The following is a 21,720-nucleotide window of genomic DNA, read 5'->3' as shown; positions in this document are numbered from 1 at the left end:
GCCGAGACCCCGCCTGAGTTTCTTCATTCCATAAGTAGTTGTGATTTTTTTTCACATTCCTTGCTCCACAATCGCACCGCGAACTGTGGACGGGAGGTTTGGAAACTGGTGTATGGTGCGATAATGCCCATGTAATTTTGGAATAGCAAACAGCATTACCTGCACCATCCACACGCTCCGTTATAACTCAATCTGCAGTTGAGGGGATTCGGCTGTGCATTAACGGTTCGTGAACAGTGTGCAATGGATCACGCTGGTGCCTGAGGCGTCGTTCTGATGGGCTGTAAAGGATGAGACACTCAAGTATAGGGGGCAGGTGCATGGGAAGATGACTTTGCATACCACAAAGAGGCACCGTATGCACTCGCCGGCGAGCGAAATAGACTCAACTGTTTCGTAGGCTAGTGACCATAAGGACGTGAGGGGTTTTTCGTTGCAAACATCACACTAAACTTGTGCTTGTGTAGAACACTGTTCATGTTTGGCTTCCGCGCGGTTGAGAATTGTAGCATGCTCGCGCCCTAACCCACTCTGCCCCTCTCGGAACTGTAAGTGGGAGGGGTATTGGTGAAGACAATAATATGAAGAAAAGAGGAAAGAGGAAAAGAGAAAAAGAGATAAAGAGATAAAGAGAACTACGGTACTCGGAATTCCCATGTAGTCCCCTACCATGGTACTAACCAAGCGGCACCCCACTTAACCTCGCAGATCGAACGGGATACGGTGCTTTCAGAGCCCTATGACCGTAGATGCGCTAATCTGCGGCGCAAGCACTCAAAAGCAAATAGACTAAATGCGTCACAGTTGCACACTCTATCTCGCCCACACCAACCCTGTCGAAAGCGTGTTAAACACTGGCGAAATATTGCTGACGCTCGCTGCAACCAATCAGCGTTCATGGTTGATGGAGCGTGCCCGGGCTCTCTATATATATATAGTCTTGTTTGTCTTCCTTCGGCCCCGAACATCTCCTTCGATGCAGCACGAGAGTGACAATATCAAGTATGGCATGAGCTATCGTGGTGAGCTCGGAGAAAGGCTCGAAGACACCCGTGCATAACTGAACCCATCCTAATATCAGAAACCGCCAAGGCGATAACTACATTCGGTGTGGTTCTGCCCAACCACACCACATCACTTGGGACTTACGTTGTGTGCCAATGGTTCGGGTACAGTTGAAGTAGCTATACACACGATACTACGTGTGCGCCAAGTATACCCTCCAGATCTGTTTGTTCGAAGACGCAAATATGATGCACCTGTGTACCAGTCACGTCATCCGGCTCTGAACGAGTACATCGCTGGAGCAGTTAAGGCCATTGGTGAAGAAATACTCCTAGTAAGCCAATTGTCCGGGCATTAGTTTTTATTTTGTCCACACCCATTTCAATCAAAGGGCGTGGTGGACAGAATTGTAATCGTGATCAAGGATAAGCAGGAAAGGCCTCTCGAGCGTCTCATCTTTTCGGTGCACAATGTTATCTATGTGGACAACACGGACGTTGATAGGCCGTGCGTCTCTCTTATTCGTTTATTTCCTACGCTGTTGACACTCAAGGACCTCGGGACAGTGTGGTGAACGCTCTCAACTCGGACTCTCTGAACCTTTACTTCCGCTCGTTCCTCATCAAATTGGGCATGCTCGAGTCCCAACTTGGCCCTCTAGATCACCATGGTGAGTCACACGAATATATCGGTCGCTCTGTCAGATAGATCGGATCATGTTCTCAACTTGATGCAGGAGAAATTACCTTTGCTATCGTGATCGAGTGCAAACCAGGAACAATACCAACCAGTAGCACGGATAATGTATGTGAGGCTCTTTTACGCGATGATATTGAGATCTTATGAGTTCAATGTCCGGTAGGAGCCGGTCCCTTGGATGCCAGCACTCAAGCAACAAGTATCAAAAGGCATGTCGCCCGAATCAGAACTGATCCCCATGCGAGCTGTCGAAACTGGCGTCATCAATGTGCGTTACCATTGACCCAATTTCACTACCAGGATTAATCTATCCCTCAGCTCTCCCTGGCAGTTCAGGAATCAGGCGAAAAGCTTAGGCACAATCTGCTGCAGCAACGTAGTCAAGGGAGCGAACACAGCACAGAAGCGGATGATGACTCGTTCTACTTCAAAGAGAAGAAGGATGGTCGAGACATTTGACCATTCCTCGACCTTACCCTCAGACGTCATGCCTGACCCATCCTCAAATTAAATAGGACGTTCATTACTTTGGGGATGTTTACCATGCTAAACCTGTATAGAACGCTTGTGACTAGCATGTATATGATGACTTATGACACTCGCTAATGGGAATCGTCTTTGCGCCAATCAAGCCTTGTAGAAGTAGCAGCAATGGTTGATGATGTGTGGGAGTAACTCGACCCGTTCGCTAAGTTAATAACACGCGGCGGAGTTTCCGTCCCAATGGGGTTAGTTCTGGCGCCGCGAATCTTGAGGGATTCATCTCCTCGCATGATCCGCCACGGACTAGCGCCATCATTACGGGTTCGATATCTATATTGTGGAGTTGACAGGATCGTCAGTTCACAAGACTCACGCTCATTCCATCCCAAATGGAAGCTCATTAGTCCTACTTACCTTATGTGTTAGCACGGAGAAATGGACTTGTCAGCGACACTATATTGCCGGTGAGGCCGATCGGACAGACATGACAGCACATTCATCTCAAAATCCCGCAATGCAAGGGGTTTTCGTTGGTGACAGCTGCGCACCCTCCCAATAACGCCAGGGTCGCTCTGGAGAGGCCAGGGTTTTGTTATCTGTCAGCCAGGCATATCTTACTCACAAGAGCCTGCGCCTGCTGAACCCGTTCATTCATCCTTTGAGGATTCAGAGTCACCAGTATCACACCCTTCCTCGCCAGAGAATGTCGGTATTGCTCCTACAGTTTCCAGAGACAGATCACCTATGATCTGAGTGAAAGCCACTAAAACATGAAGGGATGGACATCGACATGCATCCATTGTCATCGTCTTCGGTTGGCCTAGGCACTTCTCACAAGTCTATACCTGTGACCTGCTCGTCCATCCCCCGAAGCCTCAGAGCAATCACTATCCCGTCCCTCACTAGGGGGTGCTGGTATTAGAATGCCCACCACCATGATGGAAGCGAGGCCTCCGCTCACAACTGAAACATGCAGGCATCGACATGGGCATGCGTCTTTCGTCATTGTCTTCAGTTGGCCCAGTGGAAATGGGAAGCAGGCAATCCTCAGCAACACAAGTCTTCTCCTTCAATATGCATCCTCTGCTCTCCAGTTTTCCCCTGTCTCATATCTCTCCATCATTCCACATCTTAAATTTACGAGGCTAGCGTAGCGTTTTAGTTTGCGGATGTCGCCCATGTACTTTCATCGTGCAGACTGTTGACAAATGAAAGTATTAAGGGCATAGATAGTGAGGTCCAGAATGCATGCACCATCATCTTGCGGCCACTTCAACGTTTACAGGCCAGATCTCTCCCGAAATGATTTCTTTATTTGAGGAATTCCACTCGTACGTTACGTACTCCCTTAGTAACTCGTCCAATTTCAAGGTCCCTTGACAGCCAGTACCCCGGAAAAGTAGATCAAAGATATCGAACTTGCCAACCAAGCGCATATTCAGAGATGTTCTACTGGGGAATGGGTGATGTGGAAACACGTATCAGAAATAAAACCACAGTTTCATTCTCGGTTTGTTATTTGCCCCCAAATCCTTTGATCGAACAACGCGACAGACGGAAGCGACGATTTTCTACCCCCCTCATTCCGGCCGTATCCCCGAGTCTGTACTCGAACCCGTAGCGTCTTTGGTGCTGGACAGGAAAAACGCGCAAGGTTCTGAGCCAGATTCAGGCCACAACTCGGATGAACCCTGGCTGAACGATCCTTTCCAGGGTCTTTCCCCCAGTATCGGCGAGCGGGTTCCTGCGAATGTCTATTCCTCCATAGCAAGGAGAGTCAAAACCTCTTTCGGCGGACGCGAAGTGGATGAAAACTGTATGCATAGCTCGTGGTATGTCTATGTCAATGGAGATTCAGGATTTGTCATCCCTCCTCGGTACCGCCCTTCCCACCGTCTCCCCGCCAGAGTCTGGCACTTATGGTGATCGGGTGGTTAGAGGACGCAATGACATCGAGTGTTTTCCTCACACCAGCAAGGATGGAACTCGACTGATCATCCAAGGACGGATGACAGCCCTTATCGTTGTTGATATTGATATTAGCCGGGCTGTTTATTCTATCTTGTTTTCTGCTTAATAATGGTTTTGGTCTTGGGGATCCGGTTGGGAGTATGAACCCTCCAACAATAAACGAGCTACCTGTATTTTATGTACTCATAAAGTAAAGGGCGCTGTAAAAAAATACTTACCCCTTGTCAAGTCCGGCGTTGTAGTAGAGGCACCGTAATCTTGGAATCGCCCAAATGGCAATGCGGCGACCCCCCGCATCAAAGTCCACAATAACCATCGGTATCCTGACCAATGAGTATACCACCCATTTCTTCATTTTGTCCACATCGGAAGACTGCCCAGTATTGTAACAAGTTCCCATGACAGCCTTGAGGTTTTCACAAAACCACAGGAGAGCCTTTAGGGAAGCGACGGAACGGGAAGCGATACAGACACGCTCTCGCAAGTGACATGAGCGCATTTAAGGTGCCCGTCAAAGAATAATAAGTAGTCAGTCAACGGGGAGGTGGTCAGGATTTCGAAAGTTTCAAGGAAGGAGCCACTCAAGCCAAGGAAATCAACCATACAAGTAAACTGTGAAAGCACTTAGCGAGAGCTCAAGCCCCGAACTTGGGAGAAGAAGGGAAATGGCCATTTCTTTCTATGCTGTTGCCTCGTAAAAAATCGAAGGCCACTGGAACTCCAAGACGGCTGCGAAGAAGTTGAATGAGGTAGAATCATCTTCGAAGGGATATCGTGGATTGCCATCTTAAATGCATTGATGTGAACGATTTGAAGCAATTTTACGGAGCCGGTGTCTAGCACTGCCCAATGCCTCGGCGGAGATTGAAGTGTGGAGGTGGAGCCCGGAGATGAGGCTGAAGGCTTGCCATAGGATCTTACGGCAATGCAACAATCGATCGAGAATTTCCGGAGTAAGCACAGTGGTGGTAGCTCTGCGGATCATCCAAATATGACCACTATTTTGTTGAGCAGGTTCAGGCAAGGACTGCGCTGAATGTAACAGGGGGACTTAGATCCATTAGTTCAAAAATATCAATATCAGTGCGCAGCACTGTGAGCGCTTGTCTGAGAACGGGCGTTCAAGGCACGAAAGACCGATGCGAACTGTGGACGCGAAGCGAGGAAAAGGCACAGGGGCCAGTGCGTGCAGCTGACGCAAGAAAAGGGAGGCACGGAGGCCGAAGCGTCTAGCGTAATGCGAGAGAGAGAAAAATAAGACAGCGTGCCGAAACAAGTAGAAGACGATTAGCTAGAAAATAACAACTTGTAAGAACATAAGTAAGAGCTGCAGACTGACATACGCAGATGATCAGCATACGAAGAACCTTCAGCAGGTATGGCGTACGCGAGGTCAGACAGATTTGCAGGCGTGCGTGGGGGAAAGGATTTGATTGATATGGGACGATTTCGTGCCCGGAAACGGGCGATTGTCTCGGGACCGAATATATTTCGTGTGACTTCTTGCAGCACCGTCATGAAGTTCTTCATCGACGACTTGCCAGTACGCTGAACACGCTCCTAGAAGATAATTGATTGTATCAACCGTAACAACAGGTCGTTTTCCCCTACGAGTATCTTTATCCTGGTATCGTGCGAATTCATAAACTTGACTGGCGCTTCGGCTCATCGTCGTATCATGTATGTCAGAGCAATATGCTTATATGTGTGATCTCAAGCGCACCCTGGATGCTCAAGGTCACGGAGTGCTGGAGATGCCTTCCGGAACTGGGAAGACCGTCTCTGTACTCTCCTTGATTGTGTCGTACATCAGGGTTTGTGGCTGGTTCTTGTTTGTTGTCGCGGGATACGTATCTTACTGTGAACGGTTCTGTAGTTTTACCCAACCAAAAGAAAACTCATATATTGTTCCCGTACTGTTCCAGAGATTGAGAAGGCTCTCTCGGAGTTGAAACGGCTGATGGCATACAGGGCTGAACATGCAGAGACGTTAGAAGAGAAAGCTAAGGAACTGGCCTTCATGGGCTTAGGACTCACCTCGAGAAAAAACCTTTGTTTGAACCCGGAAGTAAGCCCCTGTTCTCTAGCCAGGAGCGCTGAGTTGAATGCACGTCTCGGTTAGGTCGCGAGGGAAAAAAAGGGGACGGTTGTTGACGCACGTTGTAGAGATCTTACGTCCGCTACAGCGTGTGAGAAAGGCAGAGCCAATCCTGGATCCGTTCCTCTATGCTCATTTCACGAGGTTGGTCATACGTGAAGTTGATTCCAGGGGCCCGTCTACACTGACAAATACCTGTAAAAGGGTCTCAACAACCTTGAGCCTGGGAATCTCATCCCTCCTGGAATATGGACTCTTGCAGACGTACAACAACATGGTGTCAAAAATGGGACTTGTCCATATTTTACTATTCGAAGGATGGAAAGTAGTTCAGGGTTCTTCGGATGGTAGGCGATTATTGAACTTTTCCATACATAGATGCCCTTTGTAGACGTCATTATCTACTCGTTTCATTACCTCCTTGACCCCAAAGTGGCGGAACAAGTATCCAAAGAACTATCGAAGGATGCGATCGTCGTTTTCGATGAGGCTCACAACATTGGTAACACAGTCCATTTACGTCTTCCGAGCCACTCACATCACCGAATTCTTGCAGATAACGTATGTATTGAATCGTTGAGTATTGACCTAACCAGGCCAATGCTGGACTCAGCCGCTCGAAGCGTTGGCAAACTTGGCGACAAAATAGAAGAGTTGGGTTCAATTTTTTGTTTTTGCTCATGTTCATGTAATTTCGAACTAGTTTCTTCGCCTCAGGATTAAGCAAACCGATGCGTCCAAATTGCAGGAAGAATATGCAAAACTTGTTGAGGGATTACAGGACAGTGAGGGGTTGTCCCCAGAGGATGATATTACGGGAAATCCAGGTACGCAGATTTTCTACCGATACGACTAGTGCAGCTCACGATATGTAGTATTGCCCGAGGATCTGTTGAAGGAGGCCATTCCAGGGAATATTAGGAAAGCTGAACACTTTGTGGCATTCCTCAAGCGTCTCGTAGAATACTTGAAGGTATGACATGTACCCTAAGTTGGCTGTTTCATATCGTCAAGTTTTTCTGCCCAAGACGCGGATGCGAGTGCTGCACGTTGTTGCAGAGACACCGCTTTCATTCCTCCAGCACCTCAAAGATATCACCTTTATCGAGAGAAGGCCCTTACGGTAGACTTGTTTTTTTTTGTCCACCGTTGTTGCAATTATGACCAAAAGCACAACAGGTTTTGTGCCGAGCGATTACAATCACTCGTGCGCACACTGGAGCTGACGCACCTCGATGAATATTCAGCATTGCAGAAGATCGCAAACTTTGCGACGTTAGTTGCGACGTACGAAAAAGGTAACCCAATGAGATTCCGCGGCCGAGTCTTGAAGCATGCTCACGATAGTATTTGATAGGCTTTATCCTCATTCTGGAACCCTTCGAAACAGATAATGCAACAATACCAAACCCGGTATTCCATCTCACGTAATGTATCTCCTACTTAGCAAGCAAATCTCGTAATCAAACTATATCTCCAACCTCGTAGGTGCCTTGACCCAGCGCTAGCCATTCAACCGGTGTTCGAGAGGTTCAGCAGCGTGGTTATCACCTCTGGGACCATCTCGCCATTGGACATGTATCCAAAGATGCTGCGGTTTACGCCGGTGGTCCAGGAAAGCTATTCCATGTCGCTAGATCGGAACTCGTTCGTACCACTTGTGTGTATGTTTTTCTTCCTCGTCCGCACGTACTAAATCAAGTTGACAGGTGATCACTCGTGGAAGCGATCAAGTTGCAATCAGCAGCCGATTCGAAGTTCGAAACGATCCAGCGGTCGTTCGAAACTTTGGCAATATTCTCGTCGAATACAGCAAGATTGTGCCTGATGGGATAGTTTGCTTCTTTCCGAGTTATCTTTATATGGAATCCATCGTTGCAGCATGGAACGAGATGGTAAGTCAAGAGTGTTTTACAATCTCACGAGTTATCTTGTTCAAGTGCACCCATAGGATATCCTCACTGAAGTGTGGAAACACAAATTAATTTTTGTTGAAACACCGGACGCAAACGAGACTAGTATCGCACTGGAAAATTATCGACGAGCCTGCGATAATGGGCGAGGCGCTGTTCTACTTTCTGTCGCACGGGGAAAAGTTTCGGAAGGTATCGATTTTGATCATAATTACGGACGGGCTGTCATCATGTTTGGGTGAGGTAGTTTCCATTGTAACCCAAACACTGAGGGCAGTATTGTGCTAACGAAAAATGCACGGGCGCGTTTTGCATTCAAGGATCCCGTACCAGTATACTGAAAGTCGAATACTTCGGGTGAGTCACTATTGAATGTATCAGATCGGGGAAAGAGACCCTTCATCCCTGACAATGCTCATTCACTAGGCACGACTCGAATATCTTCGGGATACATACCGGATACGGGAGTCAGAGTTCTTAGGGTTCGACGCGATGCGAACTGCAGCGCAGTGTGTCGGACGCGTGCTGAGAGGTAAAACGGACTGGGGAATGATGATATTTGCCGACAAAGTAAGTGATGCCAAAGATAAACCCCCCAAACCCAAGTTAATTTTTGTGGCATGATTCACTTCCCCCCCCAGCGATTTGCTCGAATGGACAAGCGTTCTAAGCTTCCACGGTGGATCAACCAGTATATTACTGAGCAGGCTTCGAATCTCTCAACGGACATGGGTCTCGTTCTTTCAAAGCACTTCTTACGTACAATCTCACAAGCGCAGAACGAGGGAGCGACCAACCTGTCGTTGTGGTCATTGGAAGATGTCGAAAAGGCGCAGGCGAAGGCGAGAGAGCAGGCAGCAGCTGAGGCCGAGGCCGAGAGGGAGGCTGCTGCTGCACTGGAGTTACAAAAGAACGGGGCTCCGGCTGGTATGGAGGTGGTGGATGAGTCGGATGATGAATTTGGGGATTTTGGCGTCAGCGACGAGATGCTCGTGGGGATGGATTTGGATTTATAGTACATATATGTGTATGTACAAGCTCTTCTTTTTTCCCACCGATTATTGGTGTTTAAGGAGCCGGCACGCTCGCGGTGTTGTCGCTGATCCGTAACTTGAGCTACGTGCATGACAAGTATCTATCTGCTCACCCCTTGGCTACTTTCAACTTTAATTGACTACGGCCAATGCCCTAAGCGCATTCCCATGTAGCCAAGAATCATCATGAGGCAGGTCACTCGCTGTGAGAAGTAATCGACCAGAATAACCAATATATAGTTGAGCATTTACTGGATTTTTCGAGTCTCGTATTTTACCGAACGCCTGTGGATGCTATTCCATAGTGAGCGAGATGAGCCAAACATCGCTTGCATCGGATTTGCTTTAGGCGATGAAAAGAAGGTGGGACGATCGATTCGAGCATTTGCAACTCCCAGTCAACGTCTCCACCTTCCCCTGTCTCCCACCAGTGCTTCTCAGAGTTATCGCAAAAACAACCCTAGTCCACAACGCTTTCTTATTTGTTTTTATCTGGAGCAACAAAGTCAAAGATAGATTTGACATACGTAATATACATTGGGGTGTCATGAGGGACGGTCATATGGGAGCTGTCAAGAATGCCGGGAAAACGCGGTAGAGAAACCATTGCATTGGGGGAGTTGAAGGGTGGAATAGCGGTAATTGGAGCTAAAGCATGATTAGACGCGAGGGGGCGACTGAGGAGGTGAATGAATGCCGAGTTCTGGGCGTACGCACAAGTCGGTATTGGGAACAATGGGATTCTTCACTGTTTTGAATGACACTCGAATGATGTTGGCAACGCTATTGAACAAGTAGTCCTAAAACTCTAAAACTGATCGAACATCGCTTCATACTTTGCAAGCTCGTCGGGAATGCTACGCGGCCTGGCTCTTGGCACCGCAATCACACTATAACCGAGTGAGCTGAAGCATCAGGGGGGGAGCAAAATTTTTAACACTCAACCTTGCTTCTAGCATTCGCATACCACTCTCCGCTTTCGAACTGCATGATTCCCATTCACTCGCTGCGCGATGTTGATCTGCTCTTCGACACATGTCAAGAGCCACCTTTGCATTATTGATAGCTGCTTCCCAACCGCCCAAGTTGGCCCGATTCGGTCCCGATTTTGAGCGCTCCTTTGAAATATTGTAGTGCTGTGTCAAACATTCGATATATGACTTGAGGAAGAGATCAAAGATGACTTCGCAAATGGGGCGGAGGACCCTCATGAAGCCTATGGAGCTAAACATTCCATCAAATCTCGGCAATGACATTCGGAATTCCCGCCCAGTCGGGGTGTTGAGTGAGCCATAGAAGAATGAAGGTCGATCGGAAGATTCGGTGTTGGGAGAGAACATGAAGAATTCGAATGTTTCCCCATCACACAAGATGCCATAGATAGGGTCCTGTAAATCGTTACGCTGATTAGCAAAATCGCCAGCTGCGAGCAAGCAAGAAAGACGATCAGATGGGGCTTTTCCGTCGGAGTTCGGAGAATGATTCACCGTCACATTCGGCAATCAACTGCGCGATCGCGTTGAAGCGCTCAACGGCACTTCCCGTGTCTGGCTTGAACTGGACGAAAAGGATGGAAACGATGCCAAGGACAATAAATTGGTATTCGGCTCTCCCTTTGGTCGTCCATCTTCCTCCTAGCAGCGTTCCCGGTGTGTTACGTATGTGTGATCCAAAACATGGCACAAGGCAATTGAAGATCTATAGTATCGTGAGCACCCGTTCAGGTACGGGGACTACTGTTCATCGCACCGGTGAAAGAAACCGTGATCTCGCCTCCAGGGTGTCATGAAAATCCATAGGGCCATATTCAAGCAACATTTTGTAAATGTCGGGAATAATGTCCCGAAAGAGAGTTGTAGGGATCCGCGATCGGTAAAGTTCGAAGTGCGGTGCGTCGAGCAGCCCCTGGGAAGGGTCCAGATTGACGAGAGGTGCCATCTGACGGTAATTCATATTCGAGAAGCTAAGATTGACCGTTCGTTCTGAGAGTTTATTGTGAGCACTTGAGTCTATATCTTACAACAAAGCAGCCAGGTCGAGATCGAATTTTTTCGCCAAACCAAGGATGACTGCTTCGGCGGACTGTTTGTTGGAAATGGCATGGAGGGCTTGTTCCATCAAAGCATCCTCTGATGCGCCATCATCGAGTCCAGGTCGTTTTGGCATCGGGGAACGATAGAACGATAGATTCGGTGGTGGTGGTGGTGGTAGTAGTTCTGTCTTGTTTAAGTGCGTTCGGAGTCAGATTTCAAGTTCTCATTGGGAATGCTGAGCCTGTTCTTAACCTTAGCGACCGGCGATGACGAAAGCAGCTGGAGGGAGTGAGGAGACAGGGGATTAAGTACGGGAAGGCGGTAAAAGCTCGTGAACGCGCGCGCGCGCGCGCAACTTACAACTTGGAATTTAAGGAATTGAAGTCTGGATGTAAGTAAATTGCCACACTCATTCTATTCCGGGTACTCCTTTCACCCATCTCTTCGAATCGAATTGATTTATGTATTGTGTTACATAAGGAGTTTGTCGTCGTTCCGTAATTCATAACTTCAAATTGACGCCACTTGTCCCTGGCCTGGAGGCTTACCGGAAGATCAAGGGGCTCCGCGCCGTCGGCAACCACGCGCTCAGTGAGGTCTGGGAAGACAACTTTGGCTTTCCAAGCTCCACGGCTTTCTGGACACAATGAAGGTGAAGTACTGGACCAGTATCAATGTTGTTCGCATTGGCAATGCCGAAGAGTTCTTCCATCCCCGTCGTCCCGTGGATTGGCATAATACCTGCATCTCTCTCTAGTGACGACGGTGTCCTCGTGGCCTCTCAGTGCCAAAACGATATTATGTCGAGATCCGAGAGTCGGTCGTTACCCGCTCAACTGGTTCCTCACCTTCTTTTCCGCCCCCACCATCGAGCCTCTTACCGCTACGCTTGGTCTCTCCATAAGAGCAATAACAAGCTGTTCGAACATAAGAACGATAAATTGCCAGCCTCATCATAATGTGACCCTGTTCGGCGATGCAGCGTTCAAAAGCTACCTTGAGTCCATCCAGGGATGAGATCGGAGATGACCGCCAGCGCTGCATTATCGAACTTTCTGAGGGAAGGACGGTTGAGTCCCGCAGCAAACATGGGGGCGCAAAGACCGCGCAAGCCGAGTGACATGCATAAGGCAAACAACGACAAAAGAAACGCTCAACACGCTCTTAAGTTAACCCAGGACGTTTCGACTCACTGGGCCCGCGCTCCGGAGAGGCTGCATTCTTAGGCCACCGTCATTCCTCCTATCGATTTTCGGCGCATCGGCAGCGAGGACTAAGCATACTGGGGATTGGGCTGTCATCCAGATCGATCGACCCCTCCAAGATCGACAGCGCAAGTCCGATGGCAATGCTATCGACCTCGGTGCTCGAGTGGAATCCGAACAGTTCACTCGTTGGACGTTCCCCAATCTCCAGTACTACGTTCTTTTTCTTTTCAATGTATCCGAGCAACTGTCTTCTCAAGTTGCAGGGGCACCGAGGAGATGCATGTGCATTTGAACCACAACAGTTGAAACCGCGTCTTCTGGTTACCAAGCGCGGTAACACCAACTGGCCTGATGCCAACAACATCCGCTCCTTTATGTCCGCATCTGTAACTACTAAATTGGACGGTGGCAATGGCAAGGCCTCAAAAGAGTGGGCCATCCTCGTCCCGCGAGACCTCAAACCTCGAAATGTCTCGGCCGACGGTGACTCAGGTTCTGTCATCGTCGATCGACGACCTCGAACGCCTTGGACGCCTCGCGGTGTTGGCACCACTCTCCTTGGACATTGTGCCCATCACCTTCCTCCTCAAGTGCATAGCAGAAAAAGAACTCCACAAGTCGCGCGTCAACCCGGTCCTTACCGCCTGGACGCATCCTTTATCATGGGCTGGTGGTCATCAGCTGGACTGTCGAACACTTCCTTCATGCAGCCTTCGGTCGACTTTGCTCATCCGATCTCGACTTGTTGTTCCGTGACTTCGTTCCAAGGACATATCGTTCTTAAATCTTCACCCTTGTGACTTAACCAATACTTATGAGCCCCGCCCCTACCGCTTCGTTCATACAGTTTCGCCACTCTAAGCAAGAGTCGCAAAACAAAGAATACTACCTGGTAGATTATGAGCTCAGGTTTACTTCCACTTGCGGAGGATTTCTTGCATCACCCGAAATAACAGAAGGTGCCAGCACCAAATGCCAAAACCGATCGCTATGAATGGTGGCCTGTCGTCCGACAATGATCATGCGGCAGCCAAGCTACTTTTCTCCCAAGGTGATTAATTTGCGTACTCAAATAGGGGGGCGAGGTCCCCTGGCCACCGGACAACCATTCTGAGCGCTTACCTGCGCTTCGGGATCCGTGAGCTTCCGCTTCCGCCCAGTACGTTTCAAGTCACCTACATCCATATGGCTTCGGCATGGACATAAAGTTTAGTATGAACCGCAAAGGTGACAGGGTAAGATGAAGATGGAGCCAAGATCAGGGGGCCAGCAATCAAACCTGGGATAGCTGAAGAAGGGAAAAGGACTGGAGTAAATCGTCTCGAGAGTGCATATACTCACGCAGCGTTGGACAAGTTCAGATCTCACTTGCCCTGACCAGTGAAATCCATAATCTTGACCTTGGACCTGTCTTGCCTTTATTTTGCGTGTGGAACCAAATGATCGATCGGTGGATGGTTCCCTCCTTCGTAAGCAGAGCAGTGCTTCACTCGGAAGTAATATTCGCACAAGGGGCCGTGGCAGGGGCAGTTCCATCTGTTCCACTGTTCACGAACGAATGTGCATGTGGTTGAGCAGAGAATCAGTGTACTACTTACATCCATTTCCCCCCCACCCTCGTATTCCCTAAGGCGCGGTCAGCGCCGGAGCGACGAGGTACTCAGCGGTAAAGGTCTGCGTCTTTCGTGACATTTCCGCAGGCACCTAGGCTTCTTTGGTAAGCCCAGCAGTGAAATCGTGCTTCTCGACACCAACACCGCACGCCTCCGGATTGAGGGGGGGCTGGCGATGGCGACAGAGGCTATAGTAAGGGCGAAGGGAGCAAGAATCGAAATCAAGTGGATCATCATCAAAGTCGATACGAAGAGTACTGAGACGCAGTGGTACTGAGTGAAGGGGGGTTAGCATTTATATACTCGAATCCGAATTGAAAGGGGTGCAGGGTTCAAAACTGACCCGTTCATAATTACGTTTACGACGTTCGAACATTCGAGCTTGAATTCGTAATTCATTATTTTAGCTACTCAGACATAAACGAACACCGTGATGCGAATGCTTAGCCCCCTTCCTGTCCCATTATTGTATTGTTACCAGTCTTACAGATAACGTTGCATGGATCTTGGCAGAATGTAATATGAGTCTAGACATCCTCCATCGGACTGAAGGTGAGCATGGACGCAACCCAAACACGTGGATATTTGGATTCTAGTGGGGCTGTTGCGCTTGAAACCCTTCCAGCCGTAAATATTCTCGATCTGTTCACCTGGGGGGCTTCAAATCGCTTCCTTGGATGAATCTCATTTCTCGTCCTGAATTCTTCACAAGTGGCGTCAATTTAAAGCTGTCGGCCTTCGATGAAATCCCTCAATACAGTAAACAAATTCGTAATCGATGAGGTGACAAAGCAAATTAATTGCGTAATTTATGTTCCCTTTATCCAATGAACGCATTTCGGATTATATGGCCATCTCTCAGATCATTAAGCGCAGTCCCCTACGAGCTGCTTGACTCCTCTCAAGGCGAGATGCACATACAGCCCGAAAACGATCATGGACGCAAACCTGAGTGAATGGTGTTGGCGAAAGTCAAGTTTGCCAGCCCCCGTTGACGTTCTTGACGGCATTGTGACATATGTGGCTCTCTTTCTAAAGAGAGGGGACATTCTGTCATATTCTCGGCTTTAAGCAACAATATTGATTGTCCGGTGCAACCTTCCGTGGGACCATGACCGGCCTGGCATCTTGGACGAAAGCACGTAAATGTGTGTAAAACACACACACCATACCGAGGGTTTTGCGTGAGACCTTAATTACAGGAGACGATCAGTTTTGATGGTGTTTATTTGGATCTTAGGGAAATAGTAGTAGGCATAGTGGGCGGCCAGACTCGCAAAGTGAGCATACCAGGATTTTCGAGTACGCTGAGAAAGCCTAACGTCAACTCGCCAGAGGGGATTCAGGAACGTGCTGTAACCAAAAAACAACTCATCCACGATGTTCTACTGAACCTTGATCAATCAAAAAACGGAGTGAGCACAGCAGCAGCAGCAGGAGGTCAGTGGTTCTTCTGGATAAGTGGCAGGGATGCAAGTGAGCACGAGGACATCCACAAGAAGGATACGGGGACCCTTCATCAGAACACTTTAGGAACAGTGAACCAAGCTGCCTATGGAGAGGGGTCGACCCGAAGTCGAAACGATCAAAGCCGTTGTTCGGGATCGGAGGAATAACTATAAACGGGTTGGTTCCGTGCCCGATGGGGATAATTTTTGCTTTTCCAGGATTTGGTGTGTGTGTGGAATTGATCATGGGTTGCGGCGTGGAAGGGCGTGGAAGGGCGTGGAAGGACGTGGAAGGACGTGGTAAATAAGAGTAATTCGTATATTCTCCCTATAACCTATTGCAAGAGTCCGTATTTAGTAGGGTATTCTCACGGAAGCGCGGAAAGACAAAAAAAATACCATATAGTTTTTTCGTTGACGCAAACTCGAGAAGGACCATATAATCAAGCTGGAGAAAATTATCGACGAGCTTGCGTGATGCCCGCTCTAATCTTCTGTCCAGGGGAAGGTTTGAGAGGGTCTGGGTTGGACCATAGATTGTAATAGACAATGGGTCATTAATATTCCGCAATTGGGTGGGAAAGCTCTCCCATGATGTGACCTATTTGTTGGGGTGGGGGTATGTGACAATCACGCGCTACCAAAATACGCCACATACCAAAGTTGTCGAAGCAGTAGTGGGTCGGTCAATGGCATGACTCGAACGAGGACGTATACGGAGCACGAGAGTTAATGCAGAATTACAATTCAATGGGTGGAGGCGCGGAATTTTTTTTTTTGGCTCGATGGGGTAAAAACTGAGTGTGGAACGATGAATAGTTAGTTGCCGATGGAAGTCGACGTACGCTAAGATATACCGCTCGAGTTCAAAGCGAGTGCATTCATTTTTTATACTGTCAATTTCGTGATCCCGGCCAGCGATTCTGTACCGAGCGTCTACGCCTCGATCGAATCAGTACGTCCAGTATATTCGGCCGATAGAAAACTTTTGAAAATCCCGGGCCCTCACTAAGAGGGCGGCGAGTCGATTCTTGTTCTTTTTGCAGCCATTTAATGTGAGATGCTGAAATGGCGCAGGTGCAAAAAATGGCAGCAAGCAGCCTAGCGCTTGCGGCGACGTTCAAGAACGTTCAAGAAAGAGAAAAACAGGGGGGGGAGGGGGGGGGAGGATTTCATCTGGCATGGAGATGATGAATAGGTCAGATCGGGGGTCCTAGCGTACGACGAGATGCAGTGCAGCAATGGACCTGGCTTTGCACCGATTGCTTTGAAGGGCAGGTTACCGTTGACACCAGATGGCTACGTGCCACTAAATGGTAATTGGCCTCGCCTTCTGGCCGTACCAAGGCTTCCAGAATTGCGGTAATTAATGCGAGACTAGGTACTTGCTGGCTCGCCGGGTATGCCCGATCGGATGATCTGCGCAAGATCCAGGAGCCAATCGGGCTGCAACCTTTGAACCCACATTCCCTAGCTCGGAGGCCACGTTGCATGTGTGGGCGATGATGCTGCAAGGGTGTTTTCCCGGAGGGCTTTACCGATACAACGAACTGGCCCCATTAGGCTGCGGTGACGACCACGCACAGCCACCAATCTACTCCTAATGTCCTAACCACCAAAACGGCGTTTCTGCAATAACTCATGTTAGCAAAAATTAAGGGTCGTATGTGGAAATGAAAGAAAAAGGGTGTACCTGCAGCCCTTACTGTACCCACGCCTCGGGCAAATTCTGACGCAATCGTATGACCGTTTTCGCCATTCTCGGTGTGGGTGAGCCATTTTGTGGACAATTAATGGTGCCCCCATGATCCCTTTGGGTGAGGGGCTATATAAAGGCCCCGGGTGATTTGTAAGGTCTCTGTAAGGACAATATCCCCCCCTGTGAGCTCTTCGTTCTGCTTAGAGATGGCGACACTCTCCGGTGAGCCTCCTTTTTTTTTTTTTACTTTGATTTTCTTGAATGCCAACTGAGGTAACCGGCCATCGTGTTGCGCAAGTTCCATCCATTCATTGCGAGTCATGCGAAAATCGTATCAAAACGCTCTTATCCTCTCTTCCACTCGGATCGCTCGACGTGAATCACATCAAACGAACGTTATCCTTTTCCGTTGCTGAGGGCATCGACGCCACTTGCCTCGATTCGCTTCTGCTCACTGTTTGCCGCAGGCTTTATGAAGCTGGGTATGAGGCCACTGGTATTCATAATTTCCTGGCTGCTCGTAACCTGAGCCAGCGTGTGTATGATTTCTTTCTTGGTGGACGCCGGACGAGGCGAAGACGTCACCTGCGTCATTGTTACGCATGCCAGCAGGAGAGCCCTCACGGCGGTGCGGCTCTATCTGCACCTCAATTATTAGACGTAAAGGTCGATGATCCCTCCAAGGCTCAAGTGCAGGAGACTCGCCTTTCAATCGAGGGCATGACCTGCTCGTGAGTTTCTTTTTCTCGACAGTTGCGAAATGAACCGTGTATCCTGATGACTACTGGTTGGCAGCTCATGTGCGGCCACGGTATCTCGGATTCTCAATGATCTCCCTGGAGTATCAAAAGCTGTCGTGGACTTGGTCACTAATTCCGCCATTGTGATTCATCACCCCTCAGGTATTCCCACGAGGTCTCTGATAAGTGAAATCGAAAGCGCTGGGTATGGTGCCACCATTATCGAGACTCGCCTGTTAAATGTGCCTACAACACGTCGGACCCGATTCAGTATTGAAGGCATGACTTGCAGGTAGGTAACGCATTCTTGTAGTGGTCTGCGCTGACCCTGTTCTTGTATCTGATAAACCATTTTTTAGCTCGTGCACAGGGGCCATCCAAAACCTCGTGTCTCAGCTGCCCGGTGTTAAGAATCTAACGATCTCGTTGCTTACGAACTCGATGGACATCACATATGACCCTTCTACACTCACCCCTCTAATAATTTCAAATACGATCGGCGAAATAGGATATGAAGTAATAAAGTGGGATCATATTGAAACGGAACAGTCTTCTCAGGCCACTAAAGATGGGCGAAGTGTCGAGCTGAAAGTACAGGGTATGATGTGTGGGTGAGCAATATTTTCATCTCTCCCTTCCCCCCTCCCCCAGTTCACATCATTAATAATTAATTTTCCATAGCGACTGTCCGGCTCGCGCTAATGCATATCTCGAATCCCTGAACCTCATTTCGTTCACACCCTTATCTATCGACTTTGACAAAACCAAGATTCACTACAAACCTTCTCCAACCCTCACGATCCGAGAAATCCTCGCGTTTCCCGAGCCATTCAGAGCCGCTCTATACATCCCTCCTTCTCTCATGGCCCGTTCCCGCAAGATACAGCAAAAGGAGGCCGAACACCTGGCGCGTTTGTTCCTGATGAGCTTCGCTTTTTCGATACCCGTGTTCGTCGTTGGCGTGTTGGCCATGATCCTTCTGCCAGAACGTAACTCGTTCAGGATGTGGTGGGAGACGCCCCTTTGGGGAGGAGCGACAAGGGCAACCATTTCACTTTGGATCATGGCTACATTGGTACAGTTTGGAGTCGGCTGGTACGGATCATCATGTTCATCATCCCCCCCCTCTCCTACCCCCTCCACTAAATCAGATTCTGATTATTCTTCAAATACAGGGTTTTCTATAAGCGTGCGTACAAAGGCACCTTTATGCGGAGAAAAGGTCCGTGGACATGGTCTCGGTTGGTCCACTTTGGAAATATGGACCTATTAGTTGCGCTATCGACCAGTGTAGCCTATTTGGCCAGCGTTGGCATCATGGCTCGGGACATTGGTCAGGGTGCAGAGATGACGAAGAGAGTGGGGTCGGAAAATACGTACTTTGACTCTAGCGTCTTCATCATCTTCTTTATCCTGATGGGCAGAGTGTTGGAAGGACGTGCTAAAGTCAGAGTAAGCATTTCCAATCAAGACTTGTGTCCTCTGATCAATGCCTGTCCCCCCCCCCCCCCCCTCACAGACTGGTGACGCGATCGCACTTCTCGGAAGTATGCGTCCGCAACATGCTTTACTCGTGTCCGGTATGATGGAGGATGACGTGCGTGGGATAGAAGTGGAAGAAGAATCGCTTCGTCATCGATCCACGACTTCCATCCCAGTCGAGGGTCTCGAAATAGGAGATTATATCTTGATTCAACCTGGAGATGTTCCACCAGCGGATGGCATTATCGTGTCGGGAGCGACTTCTGTCGATGAATCCTCCTTAACTGGCGAATCGCTCCCAGTGTTCAAAGGCAAAGGGGATCCACTCATGACCGGGACCACGAACCTCACATCCCCGGTCATCATTCGCGTGAACGAGGTCGGTGATCAGACGATGCTTCAGAAGATCGTACAATTGGTCGCTGAGGGACAGAGTCGTAAAGCGCCCATCGAACGTTTAGCGGATTCCATAACAGCTATTTTCGTCCCTCTAGTCGTTTGGTTCTCCGCTCTCATCCTTATCATCTGGTTATCACTCTCCCTTTCGAAGGTCATCCCTGATTCATATCTCCCCCACGGTCGTACCAGCATCGGTGATCGCATCTTCTTCGCTTTCGGGTTTGCCATTAGTTGCCTTGTGATTGCCTGTCCTTGCGGGATTGGCTTGGCTGCACCGACGGCTCAAGCTGTGGGGTCGGGACTCGCGGCCAAGGCCGGAATTCTCGCGCAAGGGGGAGGTGAAGCGTTCCAGATGGCGGCGAAAGCTGACACGGTCGTCTTCGATAAGACCGGGACGCTCACTACGGGAAATACAACAGTCACTCATCTCAACAGAGTGGCGGACGTCCCAGTTTGGTTCTTCCATGCTGTCCGTCTTATGGAAGCTGGGTCGAGTCATCCGCTAGCTTTGGCCATCACCAAGTTCTGTTCCCAAAATTTTGGAGAAGAAGAAAGCGATGTCCGTATCGAATTGATGGAAGAAGTCCCCGGTAAGGGACTCAAAGCAACCATCGTTTTGGCTGACGATACCAGGTACTCTGTCCTTATCGGCAACGAGAGATTCGTTATCATGGAGAACAATGTCAGGCTCGAGTACGGTGGGCATCTCGATGCTGTGCGCTCTCAGCAGGCTTCGGGACAGACAGTCGTGTTCGTTGCCTCCATGAAACAAGGCAACGAGAAAGATGAAGCAGCAGAAGACACCACCCTTCCCACCCTTATGGCTTCCTTTTCCATCTCTGATACGATTAGACCCCACGCGCGCACCACAGTAGAGCAACTTCGCGCTTCAGGTCGCGAAGTCTTCATGCTCACCGGAGACAACGAAATCACGGCCCGAGCTGTTGCCGTGGAAGTAGGAATCGAACCAGGTAACGTCGTGGCCGGGGTGCTGCCGCAGGGGAAGGCGGAATTCATTAACAAACTGAAAGAACGAAAGCGGTTAGTGAAACCTTGGCATTCGTTGCGGGCGAAGGAGAAGCGGTCTATTGTCGCCTTTTGTGGTGATGGTCTCAACGATACTGCTGCACTCACCGCTGCTGACGTAGGGCAAGTCAACAGAACTTTCCCCTTGTAACTAATTTGAAACTTATTCTCGTTTTCCAGAGTGGCCCTCGCGCAAGGATCTCAAATCACGATTTCAGCAGCCTCTTTCGTTCTCTTGTCTCAAAAGTCCATCCTGACTTCCGTGTACACCCTGTTAAAGCTCTCCCGCAGGGTTTACAACAGGCAAAAGTTAAATTTTGGATGGGCGATGGTGTATAACGTGATTTTGCTGCCCGTTGCGGCTGGCGCCTTGTTTGCACATAAGCACACCCGACTTCCGCCTGTTTGGGCAGCATTGGCGATGGCTCTCAGCTCTGTGAGTGTCGTCATGAGTAGTCTGGCTTTGCAATGGGGGTGGTAAATGGTTCTATTCGTCGTTTGTGCCCGTCGAGCCGAAGTTCCATACGATGGCAATTGGAAATATTTCGGGCCAAAGGGGGTGGCAAGAGAATAATCAGATGGGTATCACGCACCGGGATTAGGATAATAATCCTCACCATTTGGCACTGACTCCGACCTATCTCATTCCCAAAAAACTACATGAAATTTAAATCTCAGTTGATGCTCCTTTGGTGACTTGACCAATCTTGACAGTGTCCGGCCGGTACCCTAGAAGAGGAGATGAAGGATATCGAGCTAGCTTGCCAACTCCCAAGGGCATATTTAGAGATGTTCTGTCCAAGATGTGAAAAGATCAATTTCATTCTCGGCCCGTTATTTACCCCCAGCCTAAATCGTTTGATTTTTGC

General features: G+C 49.1%; 9 protein-coding genes across 9 annotated transcripts; 5 read left to right on the top strand and 4 right to left on the bottom strand.

The window, feature by feature from the left end:
• Positions 1–159: 159 nt before the first annotated feature.
• Positions 160–912, bottom strand: EI90DRAFT_3041635 (uncharacterized protein). The gene is made up of 3 exons (XM_039059119.1): positions 454–912; positions 343–401; positions 160–281 (listed from the first exon to the last, which is right to left on the bottom strand). The coding sequence occupies exons 1-3, from the start codon at positions 670–672 to the stop codon at positions 188–190; spliced, it is 372 nt and encodes a 123-aa protein (XP_038920356.1). The 5' UTR covers positions 673–912; the 3' UTR covers positions 160–187.
• Positions 330–2,235, top strand: EI90DRAFT_2540969 (DNA-binding protein). Its single transcript, XM_039053208.1, has 8 exons — positions 330–1,022; positions 1,082–1,108; positions 1,185–1,339; positions 1,397–1,512; positions 1,572–1,675; positions 1,742–1,809; positions 1,868–1,972; positions 2,023–2,235. The coding sequence occupies exons 1-8, from the start codon at positions 794–796 to the stop codon at positions 2,161–2,163; spliced, it is 945 nt and encodes a 314-aa protein (XP_038920355.1). The 5' UTR covers positions 330–793; the 3' UTR covers positions 2,164–2,235.
• A 1,602-nt stretch (positions 2,236–3,837) lies between these two features.
• Positions 3,838–4,937, bottom strand: EI90DRAFT_2540672 (uncharacterized protein). Its single transcript, XM_039053206.1, has 2 exons — positions 4,377–4,937; positions 3,838–4,322 (listed from the first exon to the last, which is right to left on the bottom strand). The coding sequence occupies exons 1-2, from the start codon at positions 4,655–4,657 to the stop codon at positions 4,052–4,054; spliced, it is 552 nt and encodes a 183-aa protein (XP_038920354.1). The 5' UTR covers positions 4,658–4,937; the 3' UTR covers positions 3,838–4,051.
• A 171-nt stretch (positions 4,938–5,108) lies between these two features.
• On the bottom strand, positions 5,109–5,592 carry EI90DRAFT_3041631 (uncharacterized protein). Its single transcript, XM_039059118.1, has 2 exons — positions 5,502–5,592; positions 5,109–5,449 (listed from the first exon to the last, which is right to left on the bottom strand). The coding sequence occupies exons 1-2, from the start codon at positions 5,514–5,516 to the stop codon at positions 5,219–5,221; spliced, it is 246 nt and encodes an 81-aa protein (XP_038920353.1). The 5' UTR covers positions 5,517–5,592; the 3' UTR covers positions 5,109–5,218.
• A 58-nt stretch (positions 5,593–5,650) lies between these two features.
• EI90DRAFT_3279597 (uncharacterized protein) lies at positions 5,651–9,185 on the top strand (the record flags this gene model as incomplete). Its single annotated transcript, XM_039066692.1, has 19 exons — positions 5,651–5,701; positions 5,755–5,785; positions 5,848–5,972; positions 6,035–6,226; positions 6,281–6,400; positions 6,461–6,577; positions 6,635–6,758; positions 6,813–6,909; positions 6,974–7,083; positions 7,132–7,229; positions 7,285–7,379; positions 7,436–7,554; positions 7,614–7,683; positions 7,745–7,916; positions 7,966–8,151; positions 8,208–8,407; positions 8,490–8,526; positions 8,596–8,739; positions 8,811–9,185. Exons 1-19 carry the CDS (start codon positions 5,675–5,677, stop codon positions 9,183–9,185), a joined length of 2,439 nt encoding a protein of 812 aa, XP_038920352.1. The 5' UTR covers positions 5,651–5,674.
• A 517-nt stretch (positions 9,186–9,702) lies between these two features.
• Positions 9,703–11,625, bottom strand: EI90DRAFT_3041622 (uncharacterized protein). The gene is made up of 6 exons (XM_039059117.1): positions 11,597–11,625; positions 11,224–11,515; positions 10,953–11,166; positions 10,691–10,901; positions 10,149–10,626; positions 9,703–10,093 (listed from the first exon to the last, which is right to left on the bottom strand). Exons 2-6 carry the CDS (start codon positions 11,367–11,369, stop codon positions 10,012–10,014), a joined length of 1,131 nt encoding a protein of 376 aa, XP_038920351.1. The 5' UTR covers positions 11,370–11,515; positions 11,597–11,625; the 3' UTR covers positions 9,703–10,011.
• A 154-nt stretch (positions 11,626–11,779) lies between these two features.
• Positions 11,780–12,476, top strand: EI90DRAFT_3041620 (uncharacterized protein). The gene has a single exon (XM_039059116.1). It carries the CDS (start codon positions 11,911–11,913, stop codon positions 12,193–12,195), a length of 285 nt encoding a protein of 94 aa, XP_038920350.1. The 5' UTR covers positions 11,780–11,910; the 3' UTR covers positions 12,196–12,476.
• Positions 12,388–13,449, top strand: EI90DRAFT_2539924 (uncharacterized protein). Its single transcript, XM_039053204.1, has one exon. It carries the CDS (start codon positions 12,579–12,581, stop codon positions 13,242–13,244), a length of 666 nt encoding a protein of 221 aa, XP_038920349.1. The 5' UTR covers positions 12,388–12,578; the 3' UTR covers positions 13,245–13,449.
• A 4,323-nt stretch (positions 13,450–17,772) lies between these two features.
• EI90DRAFT_2540591 (E1-E2 ATPase-domain-containing protein) lies at positions 17,773–21,462 on the top strand. Its single transcript, XM_039053205.1, has 8 exons — positions 17,773–17,935; positions 18,000–18,236; positions 18,304–18,555; positions 18,626–19,039; positions 19,120–19,166; positions 19,218–19,396; positions 19,464–20,974; positions 21,032–21,462. Exons 1-8 carry the CDS (start codon positions 17,925–17,927, stop codon positions 21,330–21,332), a joined length of 2,952 nt encoding a protein of 983 aa, XP_038920348.1. The 5' UTR covers positions 17,773–17,924; the 3' UTR covers positions 21,333–21,462.
• The last annotated feature ends 258 nt before the right edge of the window (positions 21,463–21,720 follow it).

This window comes from Cantharellus anzutake (assembly GCF_015039405.1).
Source record: "Cantharellus anzutake strain C23 chromosome Unknown EI90scaffold_8, whole genome shotgun sequence".
NCBI lineage: Eukaryota > Fungi > Basidiomycota > Agaricomycetes > Cantharellales > Hydnaceae > Cantharellus > Cantharellus anzutake.
The sequence above is the reverse complement of the archived record's forward strand: the minus strand, read 5'-3'. Positions and strand labels throughout refer to the sequence as shown.

Excerpts from the sequence above, each read along its gene's own strand:
- EI90DRAFT_3041635 (XM_039059119.1), bottom strand. The coding sequence starts at position 672 with ATGGTAGGGGACTACATGGGAATTCCGAGTACCGTAGTTCTCTTTATC. Across the intron at positions 402-453 it reads AGTGTTCTACACAAGCACAA|CCTACGAAACAGTTGAGTCT; the intron begins GTTTAGTGTGAT and ends TATGGTCACTAG. Across the intron at positions 282-342 it reads GCATACGGTGCCTCTTTGTG|CCCATCAGAACGACGCCTCA; the intron begins GTATGCAAAGTC and ends CATCCTTTACAG.
- EI90DRAFT_2540969 (XM_039053208.1), top strand. The coding sequence starts at position 794 with ATGCGTCACAGTTGCACACTCTATCTCGCCCACACCAACCCTGTCGAA. Across the intron at positions 1,340-1,396 it reads TTGGTGAAGAAATACTCCTA|GGCGTGGTGGACAGAATTGT; the intron begins GTAAGCCAATTG and ends TTTCAATCAAAG. Across the intron at positions 1,973-2,022 it reads TCGAAACTGGCGTCATCAAT|CTCTCCCTGGCAGTTCAGGA; the intron begins GTGCGTTACCAT and ends TCTATCCCTCAG.
- EI90DRAFT_2540672 (XM_039053206.1), bottom strand. The coding sequence starts at position 4,657 with ATGCGCTCATGTCACTTGCGAGAGCGTGTCTGTATCGCTTCCCGTTCC. Across the intron at positions 4,323-4,376 it reads AACGCCGGACTTGACAAGGG|CTCGTTTATTGTTGGAGGGT; the intron begins GTAAGTATTTTT and ends AAATACAGGTAG.
- EI90DRAFT_3041622 (XM_039059117.1), bottom strand. The coding sequence starts at position 11,369 with ATGCCAAAACGACCTGGACTCGATGATGGCGCATCAGAGGATGCTTTG. Across the intron at positions 10,627-10,690 it reads GTTGATTGCCGAATGTGACG|CTGGCGATTTTGCTAATCAG; the intron begins GTGAATCATTCT and ends GCTTGCTCGCAG. Across the intron at positions 10,094-10,148 it reads ATGCGAATGCTAGAAGCAAG|TGTGATTGCGGTGCCAAGAG; the intron begins GTTGAGTGTTAA and ends ACTCGGTTATAG.
- EI90DRAFT_3041620 (XM_039059116.1), top strand. The coding sequence starts at position 11,911 with ATGTTGTTCGCATTGGCAATGCCGAAGAGTTCTTCCATCCCCGTCGTC.
- EI90DRAFT_2539924 (XM_039053204.1), top strand. The coding sequence starts at position 12,579 with ATGGCAATGCTATCGACCTCGGTGCTCGAGTGGAATCCGAACAGTTCA.
- EI90DRAFT_2540591 (XM_039053205.1), top strand. Across the intron at positions 19,040-19,119 it reads GTACAGTTTGGAGTCGGCTG|GGTTTTCTATAAGCGTGCGT; the intron begins GTACGGATCATC and ends CTTCAAATACAG. Across the intron at positions 19,167-19,217 it reads CACCTTTATGCGGAGAAAAG|TTGCGCTATCGACCAGTGTA; the intron begins GTCCGTGGACAT and ends TGGACCTATTAG.